This window comes from Penicillium paradoxum (assembly GCF_028828445.1).
Source record: "Penicillium paradoxum strain IBT 22861 chromosome Unknown utg000005l_segment0_segment0, whole genome shotgun sequence".
Taxonomy (NCBI): Eukaryota; Fungi; Ascomycota; class Eurotiomycetes; order Eurotiales; family Aspergillaceae; genus Penicillium; species Penicillium paradoxum.
The window spans coordinates 1,091,750-1,107,041 of record NW_026643183.1 but is presented as its reverse complement, the minus strand read 5'-3'; the positions used below and the strand labels follow the sequence as shown (position 1 = coordinate 1,107,041).

The window sequence follows — 15,292 nt, the reverse complement described above, 5'->3', positions numbered from 1 at the left end:
TGTAAATGAATTCTGCACTATGGACTCTGGAGAGGAGAGAAGGAGAGAGAGAGAAGCTCCCTCGACTGGCTATCTGGAAGTCCTGGGGAAAACGGAGTCACGTGTCATACATGTGACATGCATGTGATCGGTCACGTGATTCTCCAACAATAGTGATTTGGTACGTGGTACCACTGTACTGCAAAATCGCTACGTGTAACATGTTAATTTGCTGGCGCTAGAAATATCCTAAATCGCCGTATGTCGGATCTGAGTTTCAAAGTTGTGCAGTTTCCCTGACCAAGAGCTCCTGGGGATCTAGCGTATTATGATATCGCAAAGGCCATTCCGGTTGGTCCGGTTGGTCTGGCTGGTGTGGTTGCAGTAATAGTCGCGATTGTCGCGATTGTCGCGATTGTCGGCATTGCTGACAATGAACAGGCCGTCCTGACGTGGGCTCTTACGATATGTACTGTCCGCTGGAGCTCCATCGATGGTCGTTGAAACCCGTGGAGTCAGAAGGGAGACAGCCGGAATCGCGACGGAGGTGATTCTCAGTGATTCCCATCCTAATTCTTACCCTAACAACCAATCGATCTGGATTCCTAGCACACTATCTTTCTTTTCCACACTTAATCTAACACATACGAGCATAGGGTGTGGAAAACAGGGCTTCCCGTCCGCTCAGCCGTACTTGAGCCACACCGGTGAGTTAATAGTTGGGTGGATGACCACCAGCGAATCCTCACTGTTGTATGTGCTACGATACTGGAGAACTACTAGTGAATGCTGGCATGGGAAAATCGGGAAGAAGAGAGGTGATAGTGAATCTATGGGAGGAAGGCTGTATATGAAGCCTGTACTAACAAAGAAATGGCAAACTAGCAAAGGCTCAGTCTACACAAAGAGACAAAGACACCCCATGTATGTCAACGGTATGTTTTTACTTTTTAGTTCCTTTTTTGCGTCTCACCAGCGGCATTCTAGGATGAGTGCGATATAGCTGTGAATTCTGGAGACCAAGGTGGCAGAGGCGAGACAGGGCGAGGATAAGGGATTTCTACTATGATTCGTACCAGTCAGACCCTCTCCTATAATGGCAGGTACCTAGGTAGTCAGTTACTGCCGCATTTGAGCACCTGCCTGATTAGTGATGGAGCCTTCCTCACCTTTTACTTTGTTTACCTTCTTCCTCTTCCTTTCTTCTTCCTTCCGCCACACTTCATGATCTCGATTGAGCCCCCAACAACATACCTGTCTCGTGCTGTCTCGTAATGTCTCGTGCTTCCTCTGATCTCCCTCAGAACCAGCCCATGACGGGCGGTTCATCGAAACACCCACCAAAAGACCCAACCTACCTATCTCGTGTTTCCTCTGATCTCTCTCAGAGCCAGCCCATGACGGGCGGTTCATCGAAACACCCACTAACAGACCCAACCTACGTGCCTCGGGTTTCCTCTGATCTCCCTCAGAACCAGCCCATGACGGGCGGTTCATTGAAACACCCACCAACAGACCCGACATCCACGCCCAGTATGGATCAGTCCACTGGTCGCAAGCGTCGTCCGTCGTCCCATGCTCTGCGGCCGCCCAAGCCCAGGGAGGATGAGATGGAGTTGGGAGTACCTGCCAAACCCTATGAATGGGAGAGAGAAGCAACCAGGGGAGCAATTACTAAGCCGATCCCCAGCAAACCGCATGGTCGTAGCCTGCCCCTTTGGGAGCAACCGCTGAAAGTTCCATTACGAGAGCTGTCGGGCTGGAATTCGGCTTCGAAAATCGGGAGCCAGTACGGCCATTTCCTCACCACCAGGATCCTCTGGAAGCATTCCCAGGTTGAAGACCTGGCATACATGAATACTGCGGTCTGCGAGGCTCTGGACCTCCCTAATTGGGCAAAAGCGACGGCTCAGGAGTCTCTCTCCGGTTATGGAGATTGGAGTCGGTATATCGATCACATCGCCAAATACCCGATCGCAAAGCCTGAAAACCCCATTCTCATTGGAGCATTCTCGAGTATTCGAGATCAGCAGTCGCGAATAGAAGGAGCTTGTGTTGAGTTGCTTGGAGACAGACCACCCTCCCCGATTGCCAAAAAGTGCAGAAGACTCACCAACATGTCTTCCCCCGGCCAGCTCATGACGAGCGGCACTCCAAACGCCTCCCCCAGCCAGCGCATTACGAGCGGCACTACAACCCCCTTTACCGCGGAAAACCTGGAGCGGATCACAAGGAGGTTGCAAAACCTGACTCTAGAGAGTAGGGAAACGGACAACACTGGAGGTTTCACGGCGCTGGTGACTTCCATTGGAGTAAAGCAGCCGTTTGGCAATTCCGAAGCCAAGAGGCGAACGCATGAAGCGAAAATCAACATGAGCTTCGTCAATTTGCTTTACACAATCTGCTTATTACTGCCGACCGAGTTAAAGTGGGACAGTATCCAGCATCATCTCAACTTACATGTCGGCGAGGCTGCATACACAGCAATTGTCGACGGTGGTCTCGTAGATCCCGATGGGAAAATGCAGGTCTTACTTGAAGTCAAGGCTATGCATCTGTCAGCGAGTTCGGTAAAGGAAGTCCTGATGCAACAGGGACTTGAAATGCTGGCGTGGATCACTACCACGCTCGGTATTCAAGGATCAAAGGGACCAAGAGTTCAAGTACTCGATTCACCCATCAGAAGGTAGGGTTGATCATGATCACTATACCAATGCCCAAGAACATCGCTAATCAGTTGTCTATGGATGGGTGATGTTAGCGCAATACGCGACGCAGATATACTTCGTTGTCGCTGAGCTGCATGAAGAGTATATCGAGTACTTGCTTAAAGGCACGCGCTCCAGGAATCCCTTCGATAGTAACGCATATCTAACAATGCGGCTACTGGGACCTTTCAGCATTTATCCCGCTGAAGAGATGCGGGCCTTTGGTTTTCTTGTTGTCACGCTTACCATTGTCCAGCACCGGGATTGGAAGAAGAGTAAGGAGGATTAGATAGGAAATGAAAGATATATTCTTCCTAACATAGACTCCTGGACCATGAAATCAAAGATACATATTCCCCTAATTTGTGTGAGTAAACCATTGGCTAGCATGCGTGCTTCCGCGGTCCCGGCAAGAAATGCATCGACTCCTGGAGACTCCCGCATATGACGTTATCTGCGTGCAAGTGTTTGAGAACGGAATAGTAGAAGCCGGGCAAGATGTTGTAGCGAGAGCGAGAAAGGGAACTGAAAAGCGAAGGCGCAGTAGGCTCTGTGGATCAAGCTGGCGAAGCTCAACGCGATGTGCTTCGTCGGCTAGAAGACTAGAACAGTTGAAGCTCACGAAAGTAGATGCGGTGTGCTCGACATACAAACACTGCGCGTAAGATAGAGAGCAATATGACCGAGTGAAGAGCTGCTTTCACGTTCACTGTGAGAGATACGGTGCTGACCGCGAGTTGTGCTGCGATGCATAGAAGATGATTTGCGGCGATAAGGCAGTCACAAAACCCACAACCCCGAGACTGTAAGCCCTGTGGAGCCTCGGGGAGTACACAGTATGAATATGTAGGTCATTGGTAGAGCTATAGAGCTGCCGGTATTGTAAGTACGAAGGACGAAGATCTAATCAAGATTGTTGTACGCGTGACGAGTGTCGGATACGTTGTTGATGTACGAATTAAGAGCGTCGTCGATAATGGCGACGAGCGACAGAAGAAGAAGAATATTAGATTGTTATTCCACTTGCTGGTCGAGCTAATATCCACCATGGTGAGACTTTTGGGAACCTTAGCGGAAGGCTTCGCATGAGAGCCGGCAAGCAGATCGAAGAGTTGAGTCCCGCGAGTGTTGAGGGCCTACTTGAGGCTGGTTGACATCGAGTGAAAGTTATCCGCGCCAGCTAGCGCAGGAACGAAAGCAGAGATCGAGGGCTCTTTGAAACTGGAGGACGATGACATTGTAGTGGATATAAAAGAAAAGAAAAAGGCTGACACGGGGTCAACAATGCGAAGAGCACTAAAGTGTGTATCACAGCACGGAAAAGTAGGATTGTATGCGAGGAGCACTCAGGTTGGCTTGGCCAGTAAATGTCCAAATGTCGAAGAGAAACGGTGAATGAAGATCTCAAACAGCCGATATCGTCGAAGGGTTCGTTTTGTCAAGGGCTGGAAATCGGCGGTATGGACGTTAATGGCTTTTGGAGTTCCGGTTGAGCTCGGACTGACTTGTGGTGCTTTGGGGGTCGCAGATGCACCGGAAGTCACTGACGAACGACCGCGCCACGGTTCTAGTACTATTGGGCTCTTCTTGGGACACTAGAAGTGATATTCAATTCCTCTTTCTGCCCAGCATTATCATGGGAGACAGTGGCAACCCATGACCCTTATCTCAGGGACAAAATTGACGGCCTAGCTAAGTCAACGCCTGGGTGACGCATGAGCCACCAAGGAGATCATTAAGTCTTTCAAGACGTGACCACGGCACACCTCCGCTCAGGCGGCTAGTTATTCTCACGGGACAAACTGGCGGTTATCCAACTTCCGCAAAGAAATCACAAACTTATATGTCAACCCGAGAAACTAGTCCGTGGATCTCGCCCACCATCCACCTAGGCAGTTCATAGGCAATTTATCCTCGACACCACTGTATCTTTCTCAGCTACATCACCGACTTTGTTCAATGCAATGACTGGTACTAAGGTGACAGGTATAATATGTTAGCCATCAAGAAAGAAGGATTCTTAACAGCGTGTTCATTTTCTTAGAGTGATCGAGTAATCGTGTATGGATAAGTACAGGTGCAAGAAGATACCGACGATGCATGGGAAAAGAAGGACAAATGCACAAAAGTAAGACTCGTAAACTCTTAGGGAATAGTATACAAGCGGCACCGGGGCTGGACACAGCAGCTCCGACACCAGGACTTTTAAGGTGGATTTGGTAATCACTCAACGCAGCAACGCAGCAATCTACGATACATCTGTTCGTTCCGGGCCAAAACGTCATCAATACCAATTGAACTTTTCAGAAAGGATCGGTCGGGAAAACGTGATTAGATAGCCGAATTTCACATAACCTATTTAGAAGGCGGCAAACATCCATTACTATGTCCATCGTTACATATATCTTCTTACACTCCTCTCTACTCTACTTCTCTTGCACTCCAAGATCTAGTTTCAAACAATGGAACGGATCTGCAACACCCTTCGCGAGAATAGGAAGCTTCCTATGACAGACGAGCAGCTTTCAGACCTCGGAGTCGATTTTCATCAGTTTGATATCCGCACTGGTACAATTTCTTCGCCATCGGTTACAAGCCACTTCCTACCTCGGGTTGATTTTCGAGATGTTCTCGATTCAGATCTAGCAGCTTCACCCTTCCTAGAGGTTGCAAGCTGGTCTGAAGTGCCAGGTCCTCGCTGCTACCCATGGAATCTTGAGTCAATCAAGATGGCTATGTTTCCAGATATGATGACCGAACAATATAACTATTTTACCTTTATAGGGAGTGGTTACTCATTCAAGGAATTTCACCGTGACGGGTTTGTATACGTCCTAATCTTCATAAACTTATTACTAATAGTCTTCTAGGATCCCTAATGGTGGATGGGTAGTAGACCGGTTAGTAGATAAAGTATCTTATCTCTCTCAAATACTAACTTATACTCTAGTGATACGCATTCACTATTATCAGGCCGCCGAGAGTTTCTCGACTTTGAATGTACAAATACCGAGAAGCTGGAGTTTCCTCTAGATTCACTGAGCTGCCATAAGCATAAGGGCCACCAGCGCTCAATAGTCGGGTTCTGCAACCAGGAGAAATGTGGTAATAAACGGCCTTCCTCGATGGAGCTCTTTACGATCGCCGTATTAACCCATAAAGAAATGACCAACGTTGATCGGCAAAGGTCGTATAAGAATCGGTGGGATGAGAGTCGGTCGAATAAGGATCGGTCGGACGAGTGCTACTTTACTTTCCCGGTTTGTCTTTCCTTCTTAGGTATCGTTAGGCTTTTACTAATATATCATTAGCATTTAGTATTTCTGATGGACAAATTTGGCGGATGCCGTATGTTCCAGTCCTATTTTGATGGCAAGCTTCATGTTCAATTCTCGCAGCTCCTAGATCTAGGACATATGATTGCCGTGCCTGCTTACGGGGAAAAGTACTTTGATATGGTTGACAGAAAAGACTTTCTGGAGAAGTTGAACTTGCTTCTAAAATGGGCATGGCCTTTTCCACAAGGAAACACCGTTGCAAATGTTCCAAGGATTTGTGGCAATTGATTTTCTAGATATTTGCTCTCACGATTCCTTCTTTCGGATCCCTCGCTACCCTCGCACATCTTCCATACCATTGTATAATCCTTTATCTGGCTCCACTAGAGACATCATGCAACCAGACAGGTTTTGCCTTTACCTCCGATGGAATTGATGAAACTCTATCTTAACCTCTTCGGCTCCAGGTAACATTATAAATGGTAGAATGTTGTGAATAGAATAAGTATTCAGAGAAGACAAAGGAAGTGAACAGCATCCAAGATGCTATTCACCACCTATTCAGGCATTCTCTCACTTCTCATTCATGACAGGGGATTTTATTCACACCCTATTAGTGGCTGATCTCTATTGAGTTACCTCTCACTTCTCATTTTTAATATTATATTCACTCCCTATGAGAGACTGACCTCTATTAAGTTACCTCTCACTTCTCATTCATGACTTTGTATTCACTCCCCATTGTTCGCAGCCTGCCATTCATCGTTGACAACTTTGGGTGCTTTGGACTCAGTCTATAAAAGCCCCACTCCCACCATCCTTCCTCTCTTCTTCTTCTTCTTCTTCTTCTTCATCAACTCTTCAACTCAACTGACACACCTTGTATGTACATACTCATTCCTTCTTGTCTACCCTGGACTCATGGACACTTCAACTCTTGTGACTCACTTGTCTCCCTGCCTTCGGCGAAGCTGCACAACGACAGCTGCAGTGGAGCGTATCTCAAGGACCACGGCTTCATTCCAGACCATCTCACCCCATATCAATTCCATATTCTCACAACGAGAGTCTGGATCCAGCTCTGACACGTTTCGTCTAGGTTTCAGCTCTTGTCACCTGAGCATCGCAATCCACTCCTCCACCCTCCGTGATCTGCAGTCGTCCGTGAAGGACGACTCTCAACAAACCTCAACACCTCCCATCCTATTTCAATTTCCGTCCAAATAACTCACGATCCAATCTCTTCAACGCAGCTTAAGGGAGCTTGCTTTCATGATGACCACCACATACAACTTTTCTAACAAACTGGAGGGAGATGAGGGTTGGTATGATGGCTTTGAGCCACATAAAGTGGACTTATCTTCCCTCAAACGGAAGAGTATGTTACAGCTTCGAGCTCGTGCCTGGACACTTCACCAGTACCAGACTTTCTCCCAGGATGTTGTCTGTGGACTCATGTTCTGGTGTGCTGGCAGGGAGAAGCCCACCCACATTCATTCTCGTCCCGATGCGCAACTGAACTTTTTTATCTCTGGTGGTGTGGAGATTCCCCATTTGGGACTCAATTTGCGTCTGAGATACAAAGACGATCCGACATCGAAAAAAGATCAGTATCTGAAACTTGCCATCATATGGACCGTGTGGGACGGAAGTGACCTGCATCAGAGAGAGATAACAACCACTCCGGAACGGGCAAGCGGCCCCGGAACAGAGGACCATACCTTCTCCGCCAGACTGCGTCAAGTTAACCTCACACCAATAAGCCTCACGGAAGCGCAGGCCAGCTCTTGCCAAGGAAATGCCGGCGCAGATGGATACCAGGCTCGCTGGGCATCCAAGGTTGTCCCCTACGTCTATGGGTTTGATGTAGCCAAGTCATAACTGGAATGGTTCAATGAGGCACAGAAGAAATCCATCGAACTCTTCATCAACGCTGCATACGGGGATCGTTTCAAGCTATACACGCGGGTCCGCGCTGCTGCTCTTTGTGAAAACTGGAACACCCTTAAGTCTATGCCGAGGCTAACCTACCCGCCGTTTCCACTCTATGATTGCCGTTGGCACATCCAGGCGAAGAGATTTGAGAGAATGGAAGAAATCCCTGACATTGATGACCTCCGTGTCCAAATTCACCATCGAAGACGAGAGCGACAGTGGTCTCACATTACCGCAAAGGGCCATTGCTTCACCGATAAGTTTGAAATACCTGGCCTTGACGCGGATAAACACATCACCTTTATCAATGAACGCGAGTATCAGGCAATCAGATCTATTGGGCTGTTACGGGAAGTTGCTGCAAATGAGCGTCGATATGATCACCAATTCAATCGCGATTACACTTTCGACATGATTCCAGCCTCAGAGGTTGAAAGCGCAGCGACTTCATCATCGACTGAAACATACTAGGTCGCATTTGAAATCCAGCTCCAACAAGGAGACAGTGACGCGGAGCAAACCCTGCAACTCCCAGATGTGGGAACGCCGGTGAGAGTCACACCGAAGGGACGCGACACCGAAGGGACGCGACACAAAGCAAAGCAACAAGCCGATTTGGCCCTGGCCGAAGCCGAAACTCGCAAAGTCATCTGGAGCCCAGCCGTCGGCCAGTGGAGAACGAACTTCGGTTGTCGGTATGAGCCGCAAGCCTCAGCAATCTTATTCATCCGGTGGTTCATCCAGCCAACACACTGCTGTCGCTCGACAGGACCAGTCCTCGCTCGGTAAATCCCATTTTGGAAAAGCATCCACAGCCCCAATTTGGCACGGCTATGTCGTTTCCTCGTCCCTGGCAGACATAAAATCGCTCGGTGCGCCAACCAATCTTGTGTTTGCCAAGATCCACAAGCCTCACGATGAAATGTCTCGAGGTCGCGTTTTGAACATGACGGCCCGTGTTACCTTTGGACAGCCAAATGTCCCGCGAGTGGCAGCCAGGAAAGCAATTCAGAATGTCATGTGGGGCAATGAAGGCCTTGGTATCCCAACGTCTAGCAAGATGAAGGTCTTGCTTTTGGCGCATGAAAACCACGTCATGAAGTTCTTGCCGCCAGATAATGAAAACCTTGATGATACAAGAATTCCCAGCTTTCTCAGTTGGCTGAAGGATAGTCGAAATCCATTGCAAAAGAGAGCAATTCAAGAGGCTCTTTCTCCCCATGGAGGCTTCATGAAACTGATCACGGGGCCGCCAGGAACAGGCAAAACGGCTGTCTCCACAGCCATCATCAGGTATTGCTACGTTACCGAGGCACCAATCCTAGTGATCTGTGGACAGAACCAAGGTCTCGATGTAGTAGCACAACGTTATTCGTCTCTTTACGAAAATGACAATGCCGATATCTCCCAAGTCTATCGATTGGGAACAGAGTTCGCTGAATCAGTTGATATGCATTTCAAAGAGGATCAGGAGCTCACAACGCATCGGGTGTCTGGTCTGCGTGAAAATTTCAAACGAGCTGTTCATGAATTGAGCCGAGCAGACATCGCTGAAAGAATCGTTGGCAGTCTTGAAGCCTCCCTCACCGGTATGGGTGTAAGCCTGCAGCACCTCTCCTTGGGCAGGTTCATCATGTCCCGCGTTAAGAATGAAATTCGTTTGCAGGGTTCGCCAGGGAGGGAAACAAATCAAGAGTCAGAACTGCTCATGGAATTTGCTTGCTGGCAACAAGTCATACGGATGATGGAGAAGCTGCAGGTGGAGCCAATCGATCGAACAAGCACGAGCGCCCACATATTCTCCGCTGAACAACGAGAGCTGCAAGCCGGCTTCCAAAAGCTGTGGGGAAAGCTCCAGAAGTTCTATCTTAAGAAGGCCCGTGTTGTCTTCTGTACCGCGGACACCGCGGGGCGACATATCCTTCGTGGGTTTCGCCCTCGCTTTGTTTTGATTGAGGAGGCTTCGCATATTTCAGAGACAACTTGCTTGGTCCCAATTATGGCTAACTACGTAGGCCTGAAGAGGGTCATTCTGAGTGGAGACACAGCGCAGCTACCACCGACTGTGATCTCCAGGGATGAAAACGAGTGCGGCCAGATCGAACAAGTCTCGCTTTTCGAGAGAATGATTCTCTCCGGACATCCCGACATACAACTGCGAACTCAGTACCGTATGATGGCTGGAATTTGCAAGTTCGTTAGCACGGAATTCTACAACGGTACTCTAGAGACCGTGGAGTCAGCTCCGAATAGAGCGACGTCAAAAACCCTCTCAAATTTCATGTCTACTCGATACAAGTGCTCTGTACATACGACCATAGGGTATGGAAAATAGGGCTTCCCGTCCGCTCAGCCGTAATCAAGCCGCTCCAAAGTTGATGAGCTCTGTGCCGCTGGGGGCTACGGCCCCCTGATCGTTCAAACATACCGTCTCTCCACGCCGAGTAATGTCGCGCCATAATTTAGTTTAAGCCTACACTCACTCTGCCTAAGTGACGTGAAGCCCCAGGCTGATTATTACACTATACGGAAACGCCACGATTCTACCCTGCAAATTCACGCATAATCGTGGTCTTTCCGTTGTGACCTTGACTTACACCATATCGGATTGCTTGATGAATGATTCGATTATATAAAATTAATTCCAGTTTTATGCTGCTTTGCCCTGAAGCATCACCGTGCGTGTTTTTTATGAGTTCCTCTCCCTCCCCTCGGCTTCTTTCCATTCTTTTATCCGCTCTTCCAGCCATCCAGGAGCGGAATTGGACGGGTAAAAGGAAACTCATTTCGCTGAATCGAAATCATTTGGTACCACACGAGCAGCTTCGCATGTACTCCGGCAAACCCACCCGCAGTGTCCCTCCTTTCCATTCCTCGTCGCGAATAAGAGGCATCGGGTAGTCACTGCTAGTTGATAAAACTGGCCTCCTTCAGCGAAACTAACTCAAAGAGCAAACTTTCCTTAACTCGCAATATCCAGAAGCTCGAGACAGGCAGCATTCAGTCTAGTGTGAGAGAGCTTATCATCTCCTCCAAAGAACATATCACATCCCCATAAATAGCAGTTTGCAAGTCCGGCTTTGCCAGATCGGATCCCATACCAAAGTTGCACTGCAAACACTGCAGAATGATTTTCTGATATTTCTGGCCCAAAGGATAACCCGACATAGCCTTTTTCCGAACTGCTACAATAGGGTCTTGGGCGCCACATATTTGTTCCAAAGTCTGGTGATAAGCAAGTTCGAGAAGAGCAACCCCAAGACTGAACAAACTGGTATTGATGATCCCGTACTGGTAGGAAATACTCTCCATGCTGGAATATGTAGAATCTGGTGACATGGCGGATCGCCATCGTATACCATTAAATTCCGGATCTTGGGTACTTTGATTGAAACAGAACGTGAGGTGGAGGGTGCGCAATGATTCATCGGATAACCCTTGGGTGTTGCCAAAGTAGGATAGATCCTTTAGTCGCCAGTCTTCTCGTAACCATGGTGTAGAGTTATATTGGAGAACGGTAGTTGCTATCTTATGCGCAATTTTGAGTTTGGAGGCAGTGTCCACTGAAGCAGGCTCCTCGTTGGTTGACTGAAGTAAATACTCAAGGTTGATCGCTTCCTGGGTAAGGCTTCTTGTACCTGCAGCAGTTTTAGAATCCGCTCGTTTGTTTGAATAGAACATATGCTTGAAAAGTTGAGGAGTTTCAAGATAGCCGATGCATTTTCCGGATTTGCAAGTCTCTGGAGAAAGAGTTGTTTTTTCGATATGCCGACACAGATCTTGAATCTCAGTCGTATCTAGTAATTTTGAAGCTTCGGTAGCATTCGCATAGGGGACTCTTTGAGATAAGGTACAATTGTCAGCAAGTTGTACCTTTCGTCTTTTGCCTGATCACGACTGAGTCACGCGCTGGAAAGTAAGAGATGAATCTGCATCTGTCTGGTTTAAATAAAGAGCTGATGCGAGGCCGTCATAAGGAGAGATAGTGTCGATCAACTTTTCTTGCATCGGTCCCACGGATGTAGTCTGAATTTTGGATGATTGAACGTAAACCCAAACATGATCATCGTATTTTTCATTTCTAGATTACTAGATCAGCAAGAGGTCGATGCCCGAGGAAAGGTTTTACAAACCTCGTATTTGAGTCAGTGTTGTGCTGATACGGCTTGTAAGACAGGGCTAGATCAAGTCGAACCATATCTTGCACCTGAGCTTCGACGCAGAGCCTTCCATAATGGGTCTTATGTCCCGTGTATGGACAAACCCACGCATTGGACAGAGCTTCGTGTAGGGTTTGCGATACTTTTTGGACGGAGGAATACTGATGCGGCAACCTTTTTCGAAGTTGCGATGGACTGGATGTGTTTGACCTTTTCTTCAACAGCTCCTCTGTTTGTATTCGGAGCGTATGTATATCCATGGTGCTTTCGCGCAGCTTTGTCAGGCGCTTTTCATGGCGCTCTTTATCAAAAACAACCGTCACTGAGTTCCGCACTCGATATATTGTCGCTTTTAGTCTTTCATGCTAGCGGGGGAAAAGAATTAGGCGAATAGAGAGAGTGATGGTCGAGGAAGCATGCGGTAACTTACCTTTCTTTTCTCGCTTTTCAGAACACCGAAGGACTTCAGGTCTTCCTCCATCTCATCGAGCTCCATTTCTATGTCCTTGATAATATCCTCACATGTCTGATAGCTTTCATTCACACATTTGTTCACATGTTCTTCCAGAAGAGTGTTTCTCCGAGCCATACGGGTTTCGTCGTTGCATATTGCTTGTAGGCCGTCTTCTCCAGCAATCATATATTGCAACAAGCTACATTCATTCTGAAAATTGTGCTGTTGTATCTTGAACCGGTCCTTGATTCTTTTCACCTCACGAGAGTAGTGCCGAAAGGTATGTAGAGTGTCGTAGATACTGCGATAGCTTTGTAGGACATGAACAAAAACAGGCAGAACGCCAAATACAAGGCCAGGAAGTTCCAAGCCACTCATCATGGGGTAAATTGTATGACTGATGGAGATTGTCACTGGAGTAAAGGGAAGCTGGGCTTTTTGCTCTATTAATGTCACGCATACGGAGTAATTCAATGAGACATGTTTAAAGTCGATGGGACAAGGCAGCCCTGGCTGTGCATCACCCGGGTGTGTCTATATATTAAGTACATACATGTACCTACCTAGGTGTGTACATAAGGTAGTTAAATACACCAGTCTAGGTAACTACATGTAGTTACTCCGCCCCTCTCTGCGCAGCCAGGCTACCGTGACAGACTGTGGCGATGCAATGTGATCAGTCACATCCTCATACTATCACCTCGATTATCGCTTTACTCTGATATTCTTGTCTATCGCACTCATTTTGTCTACCCAATTCTAGGCGATATCAGCGGATTCAAAGGTTTGGTTGGTGACTCTCGAGGGTACCTAGGTATGGATTTCGACGGACGACCATCATTTCAACAGGAGCCACCTGATAAAGATGAAGTCTTTACTTCAGAAACGTCGCTATATAACCGATCAGCAGTCCAATCTTTCAACCCCATTGATTTGGTGCAACAACCTAGTCATCCCGGAGTTATTAAGGATCTTTACAACAGTTGTCTCACTTCATATAAATCGTTGGTGAGATCCGCATGCAGGAAGGACAGAAAAACCGAAATTCAGCTGGGTATCTTTCGAAATGAGTACCAGTTGCTTTTTCTTTGGGGGATTGACGTTGATATCGAGAAAGGCGATCTCGACAGACGGTTAGAGCTATCGCAAGACCTCAGGCTCTTGACACTCTCAACACTAATATCTTTGGCAAACAGTATTTTCCGATGTGCGTGACAAAGCTTATATATAGAAAAAGCTGCTAATAGACGTAGGCTACAAACACAAGATGTTATTCAAACATTCCGGATTATCAGTGAATAGCCTGAAGATGACATTGACCCAGGCGAAAGTCTCCTTGAAAGCAGGCAGATATTCCCTTCGTCAAAACAGCACAAAGAATGAGCAAAGCGACGAAGAAAGCGACGAAGAAAGCGACGAAGAAAGCGACGAAGGCCAAGTCGAGGATTTTGAAGACGTGGTTGAAGATATCAAGACCTACACAGGGGGATTATTGGATTTGACTCTGTCAATTAAATCCCCAGCAAAGAGCTCCCCGCAATGTGGCTTGACAGCGCCGAAAGCTCAAGACCAGCTTTTGCCAGTCCCTCCTTCGGCCAATAAATCTTCACGGACTCTTGGCTCGGTTCCTTTGCCTTTGTCAAGATCAAACCACAATACAGAAGTGCTCAGGGCTATAAAGCCAATTGAAGATGAATTTCCACCCCCAGGCAGCAACATACAGAAATCTTGCCTTCTACCGGACGTGCCTGTTCTTTCCCATGACTCTGGTCATGGTTCAGGTGAGCTTTCTCTTCTGCTTCTTGTGCGGAACCTTGAAATACTTTATGTTTTCCGGGTTTAACCAAGTACTCCCCAAAGAAATTATCTGCAATATTACACCTCGAACTAAATTTGAATACAGGTTTGCAAAAGGCTTTTAAATGCGAATGGAGGGATTGCCAATACACTGGCACATTTTCGAGAAAGGCATCGTTGATGCGGCACATTGAGCGTCAGCATGTCTCTCCAAGGTCGTTTCCTTGTGTGTTCCCCGATTGCAAAAGATCCTTCAATCGAAAAGATAGCCTTCACGCACATTCAAAAACTCGGCATTCAGTTGGCAGCAAGAGAAGTATTGAAAGTCAAGAGCGCGAGCCCGGTCCCTCAGAGCATCCTTCCGGGCAACTCAAGCCAGAACTGCCACAACACCTTGATATGAAAGCATCACCTCCAAAACCGACAATTTCTCAAAAGCAGCACGAAGGTATTCAGCCACCGACATCTGCTCCCGCACTGACACCCTCATCTTCGGGGCCACATCACGTCTCCATACCACTACAACCTCCTGGACATTTCTGGGCTGGATCGATCATTCCAGGTAGCTTCCCGACTACCAACTCAGCTACCAATTCAATTATGCTTGCACCGGTATCCCTCGACAATTTAAGATATTCAGATATGCAGAGAGATTGTCTGGGTCGAGGATAATTTGCTTTTGGGGTTTTGTGACATGTTCTTATACATAGTGACTGAGATTGCTTTGCTTCACCTGTTGGGTCTTTGGGAAAAGCTGTTCCATCCGAGACATTTTTAAGCGAATTTGAAAGGCATTTTAAGCCTTATAATTGATGGAGATCTACGCTGGAAAGACTGGTCAGGGAAAGACACAGTCTCTTGATGATGTGCTATAGAAGAAGGACGACTAGAGAAGGAGGCCAGGGAGCAAACAGAGCATATTCATATGACCAATCCAAACAATACTTTGAAATATTCCCGATGTTTCGCTAATGTTCATCC

The 15,292-nt window shown here is 47.4% G+C and overlaps 7 protein-coding genes across 7 annotated transcripts, besides 2 other annotated features; 5 read left to right on the top strand and 2 right to left on the bottom strand.

Annotated features, from left to right (window-relative positions):
• The first annotated feature begins 472 nt into the window (after positions 1-472).
• Positions 473-732: a sequence feature (Protein overlapping with rRNA (N7457_005441, KAJ5780281.1) was converted to a misc_feature.).
• A 201-nt stretch (positions 733-933) lies between these two features.
• Positions 934-982: a sequence feature (Protein overlapping with rRNA (N7457_005441, KAJ5780281.1) was converted to a misc_feature.).
• A 271-nt stretch (positions 983-1,253) lies between these two features.
• Positions 1,254-2,976, top strand: N7457_005440 (uncharacterized protein; the record flags this gene model as incomplete). The annotated part of the gene is made up of 2 exons (XM_057176485.1): positions 1,254-2,610; positions 2,717-2,976. The coding sequence occupies 2 exons, from the start codon at positions 1,254-1,256 to the stop codon at positions 2,974-2,976; spliced, it is 1,617 nt and encodes a 538-aa protein (XP_057030787.1).
• Positions 2,977-5,149: 2,173 nt separating this feature from the next.
• N7457_005439 (uncharacterized protein) lies at positions 5,150-6,253 on the top strand (the record flags this gene model as incomplete). The annotated part of the gene is made up of 4 exons (XM_057176484.1): positions 5,150-5,508; positions 5,558-5,587; positions 5,638-5,947; positions 5,999-6,253. 4 exons carry the CDS (start codon positions 5,150-5,152, stop codon positions 6,251-6,253), a joined length of 954 nt encoding a protein of 317 aa, XP_057030786.1.
• A 987-nt stretch (positions 6,254-7,240) lies between these two features.
• N7457_005438 (uncharacterized protein) lies at positions 7,241-7,846 on the top strand (the record flags this gene model as incomplete). Its single annotated transcript, XM_057176483.1, has 1 exon — positions 7,241-7,846. One exon carries the CDS (start codon positions 7,241-7,243, stop codon positions 7,844-7,846), a length of 606 nt encoding a protein of 201 aa, XP_057030785.1.
• A 751-nt stretch (positions 7,847-8,597) lies between these two features.
• N7457_005437 (uncharacterized protein) lies at positions 8,598-10,235 on the top strand (the record flags this gene model as incomplete). The annotated part of the gene is made up of 1 exon (XM_057176482.1): positions 8,598-10,235. The coding sequence occupies one exon, from the start codon at positions 8,598-8,600 to the stop codon at positions 10,233-10,235; it is 1,638 nt and encodes a 545-aa protein (XP_057030784.1).
• Positions 10,236-10,900: 665 nt separating this feature from the next.
• Positions 10,901-11,581, bottom strand: N7457_005436 (uncharacterized protein; the record flags this gene model as incomplete). The annotated part of the gene is made up of 1 exon (XM_057176481.1): positions 10,901-11,581. The coding sequence occupies one exon, from the start codon at positions 11,579-11,581 to the stop codon at positions 10,901-10,903; it is 681 nt and encodes a 226-aa protein (XP_057030783.1).
• A 210-nt stretch (positions 11,582-11,791) lies between these two features.
• N7457_005435 (uncharacterized protein) lies at positions 11,792-12,556 on the bottom strand (the record flags this gene model as incomplete). The annotated part of the gene is made up of 3 exons (XM_057176480.1): positions 11,792-11,981; positions 12,034-12,425; positions 12,491-12,556. 3 exons carry the CDS (start codon positions 12,554-12,556, stop codon positions 11,792-11,794), a joined length of 648 nt encoding a protein of 215 aa, XP_057030782.1.
• A 1,267-nt stretch (positions 12,557-13,823) lies between these two features.
• On the top strand, positions 13,824-14,116 carry N7457_005434 (uncharacterized protein; the record flags this gene model as incomplete). Its single annotated transcript, XM_057176479.1, is given in 2 exon segments — positions 13,824-14,020; positions 14,038-14,116. The coding sequence occupies 2 exon segments, from the start codon at positions 13,824-13,826 to the stop codon at positions 14,114-14,116; spliced, it is 276 nt and encodes a 91-aa protein (XP_057030781.1).
• Between the last annotated feature and the right edge of the window lie 1,176 nt (positions 14,117-15,292).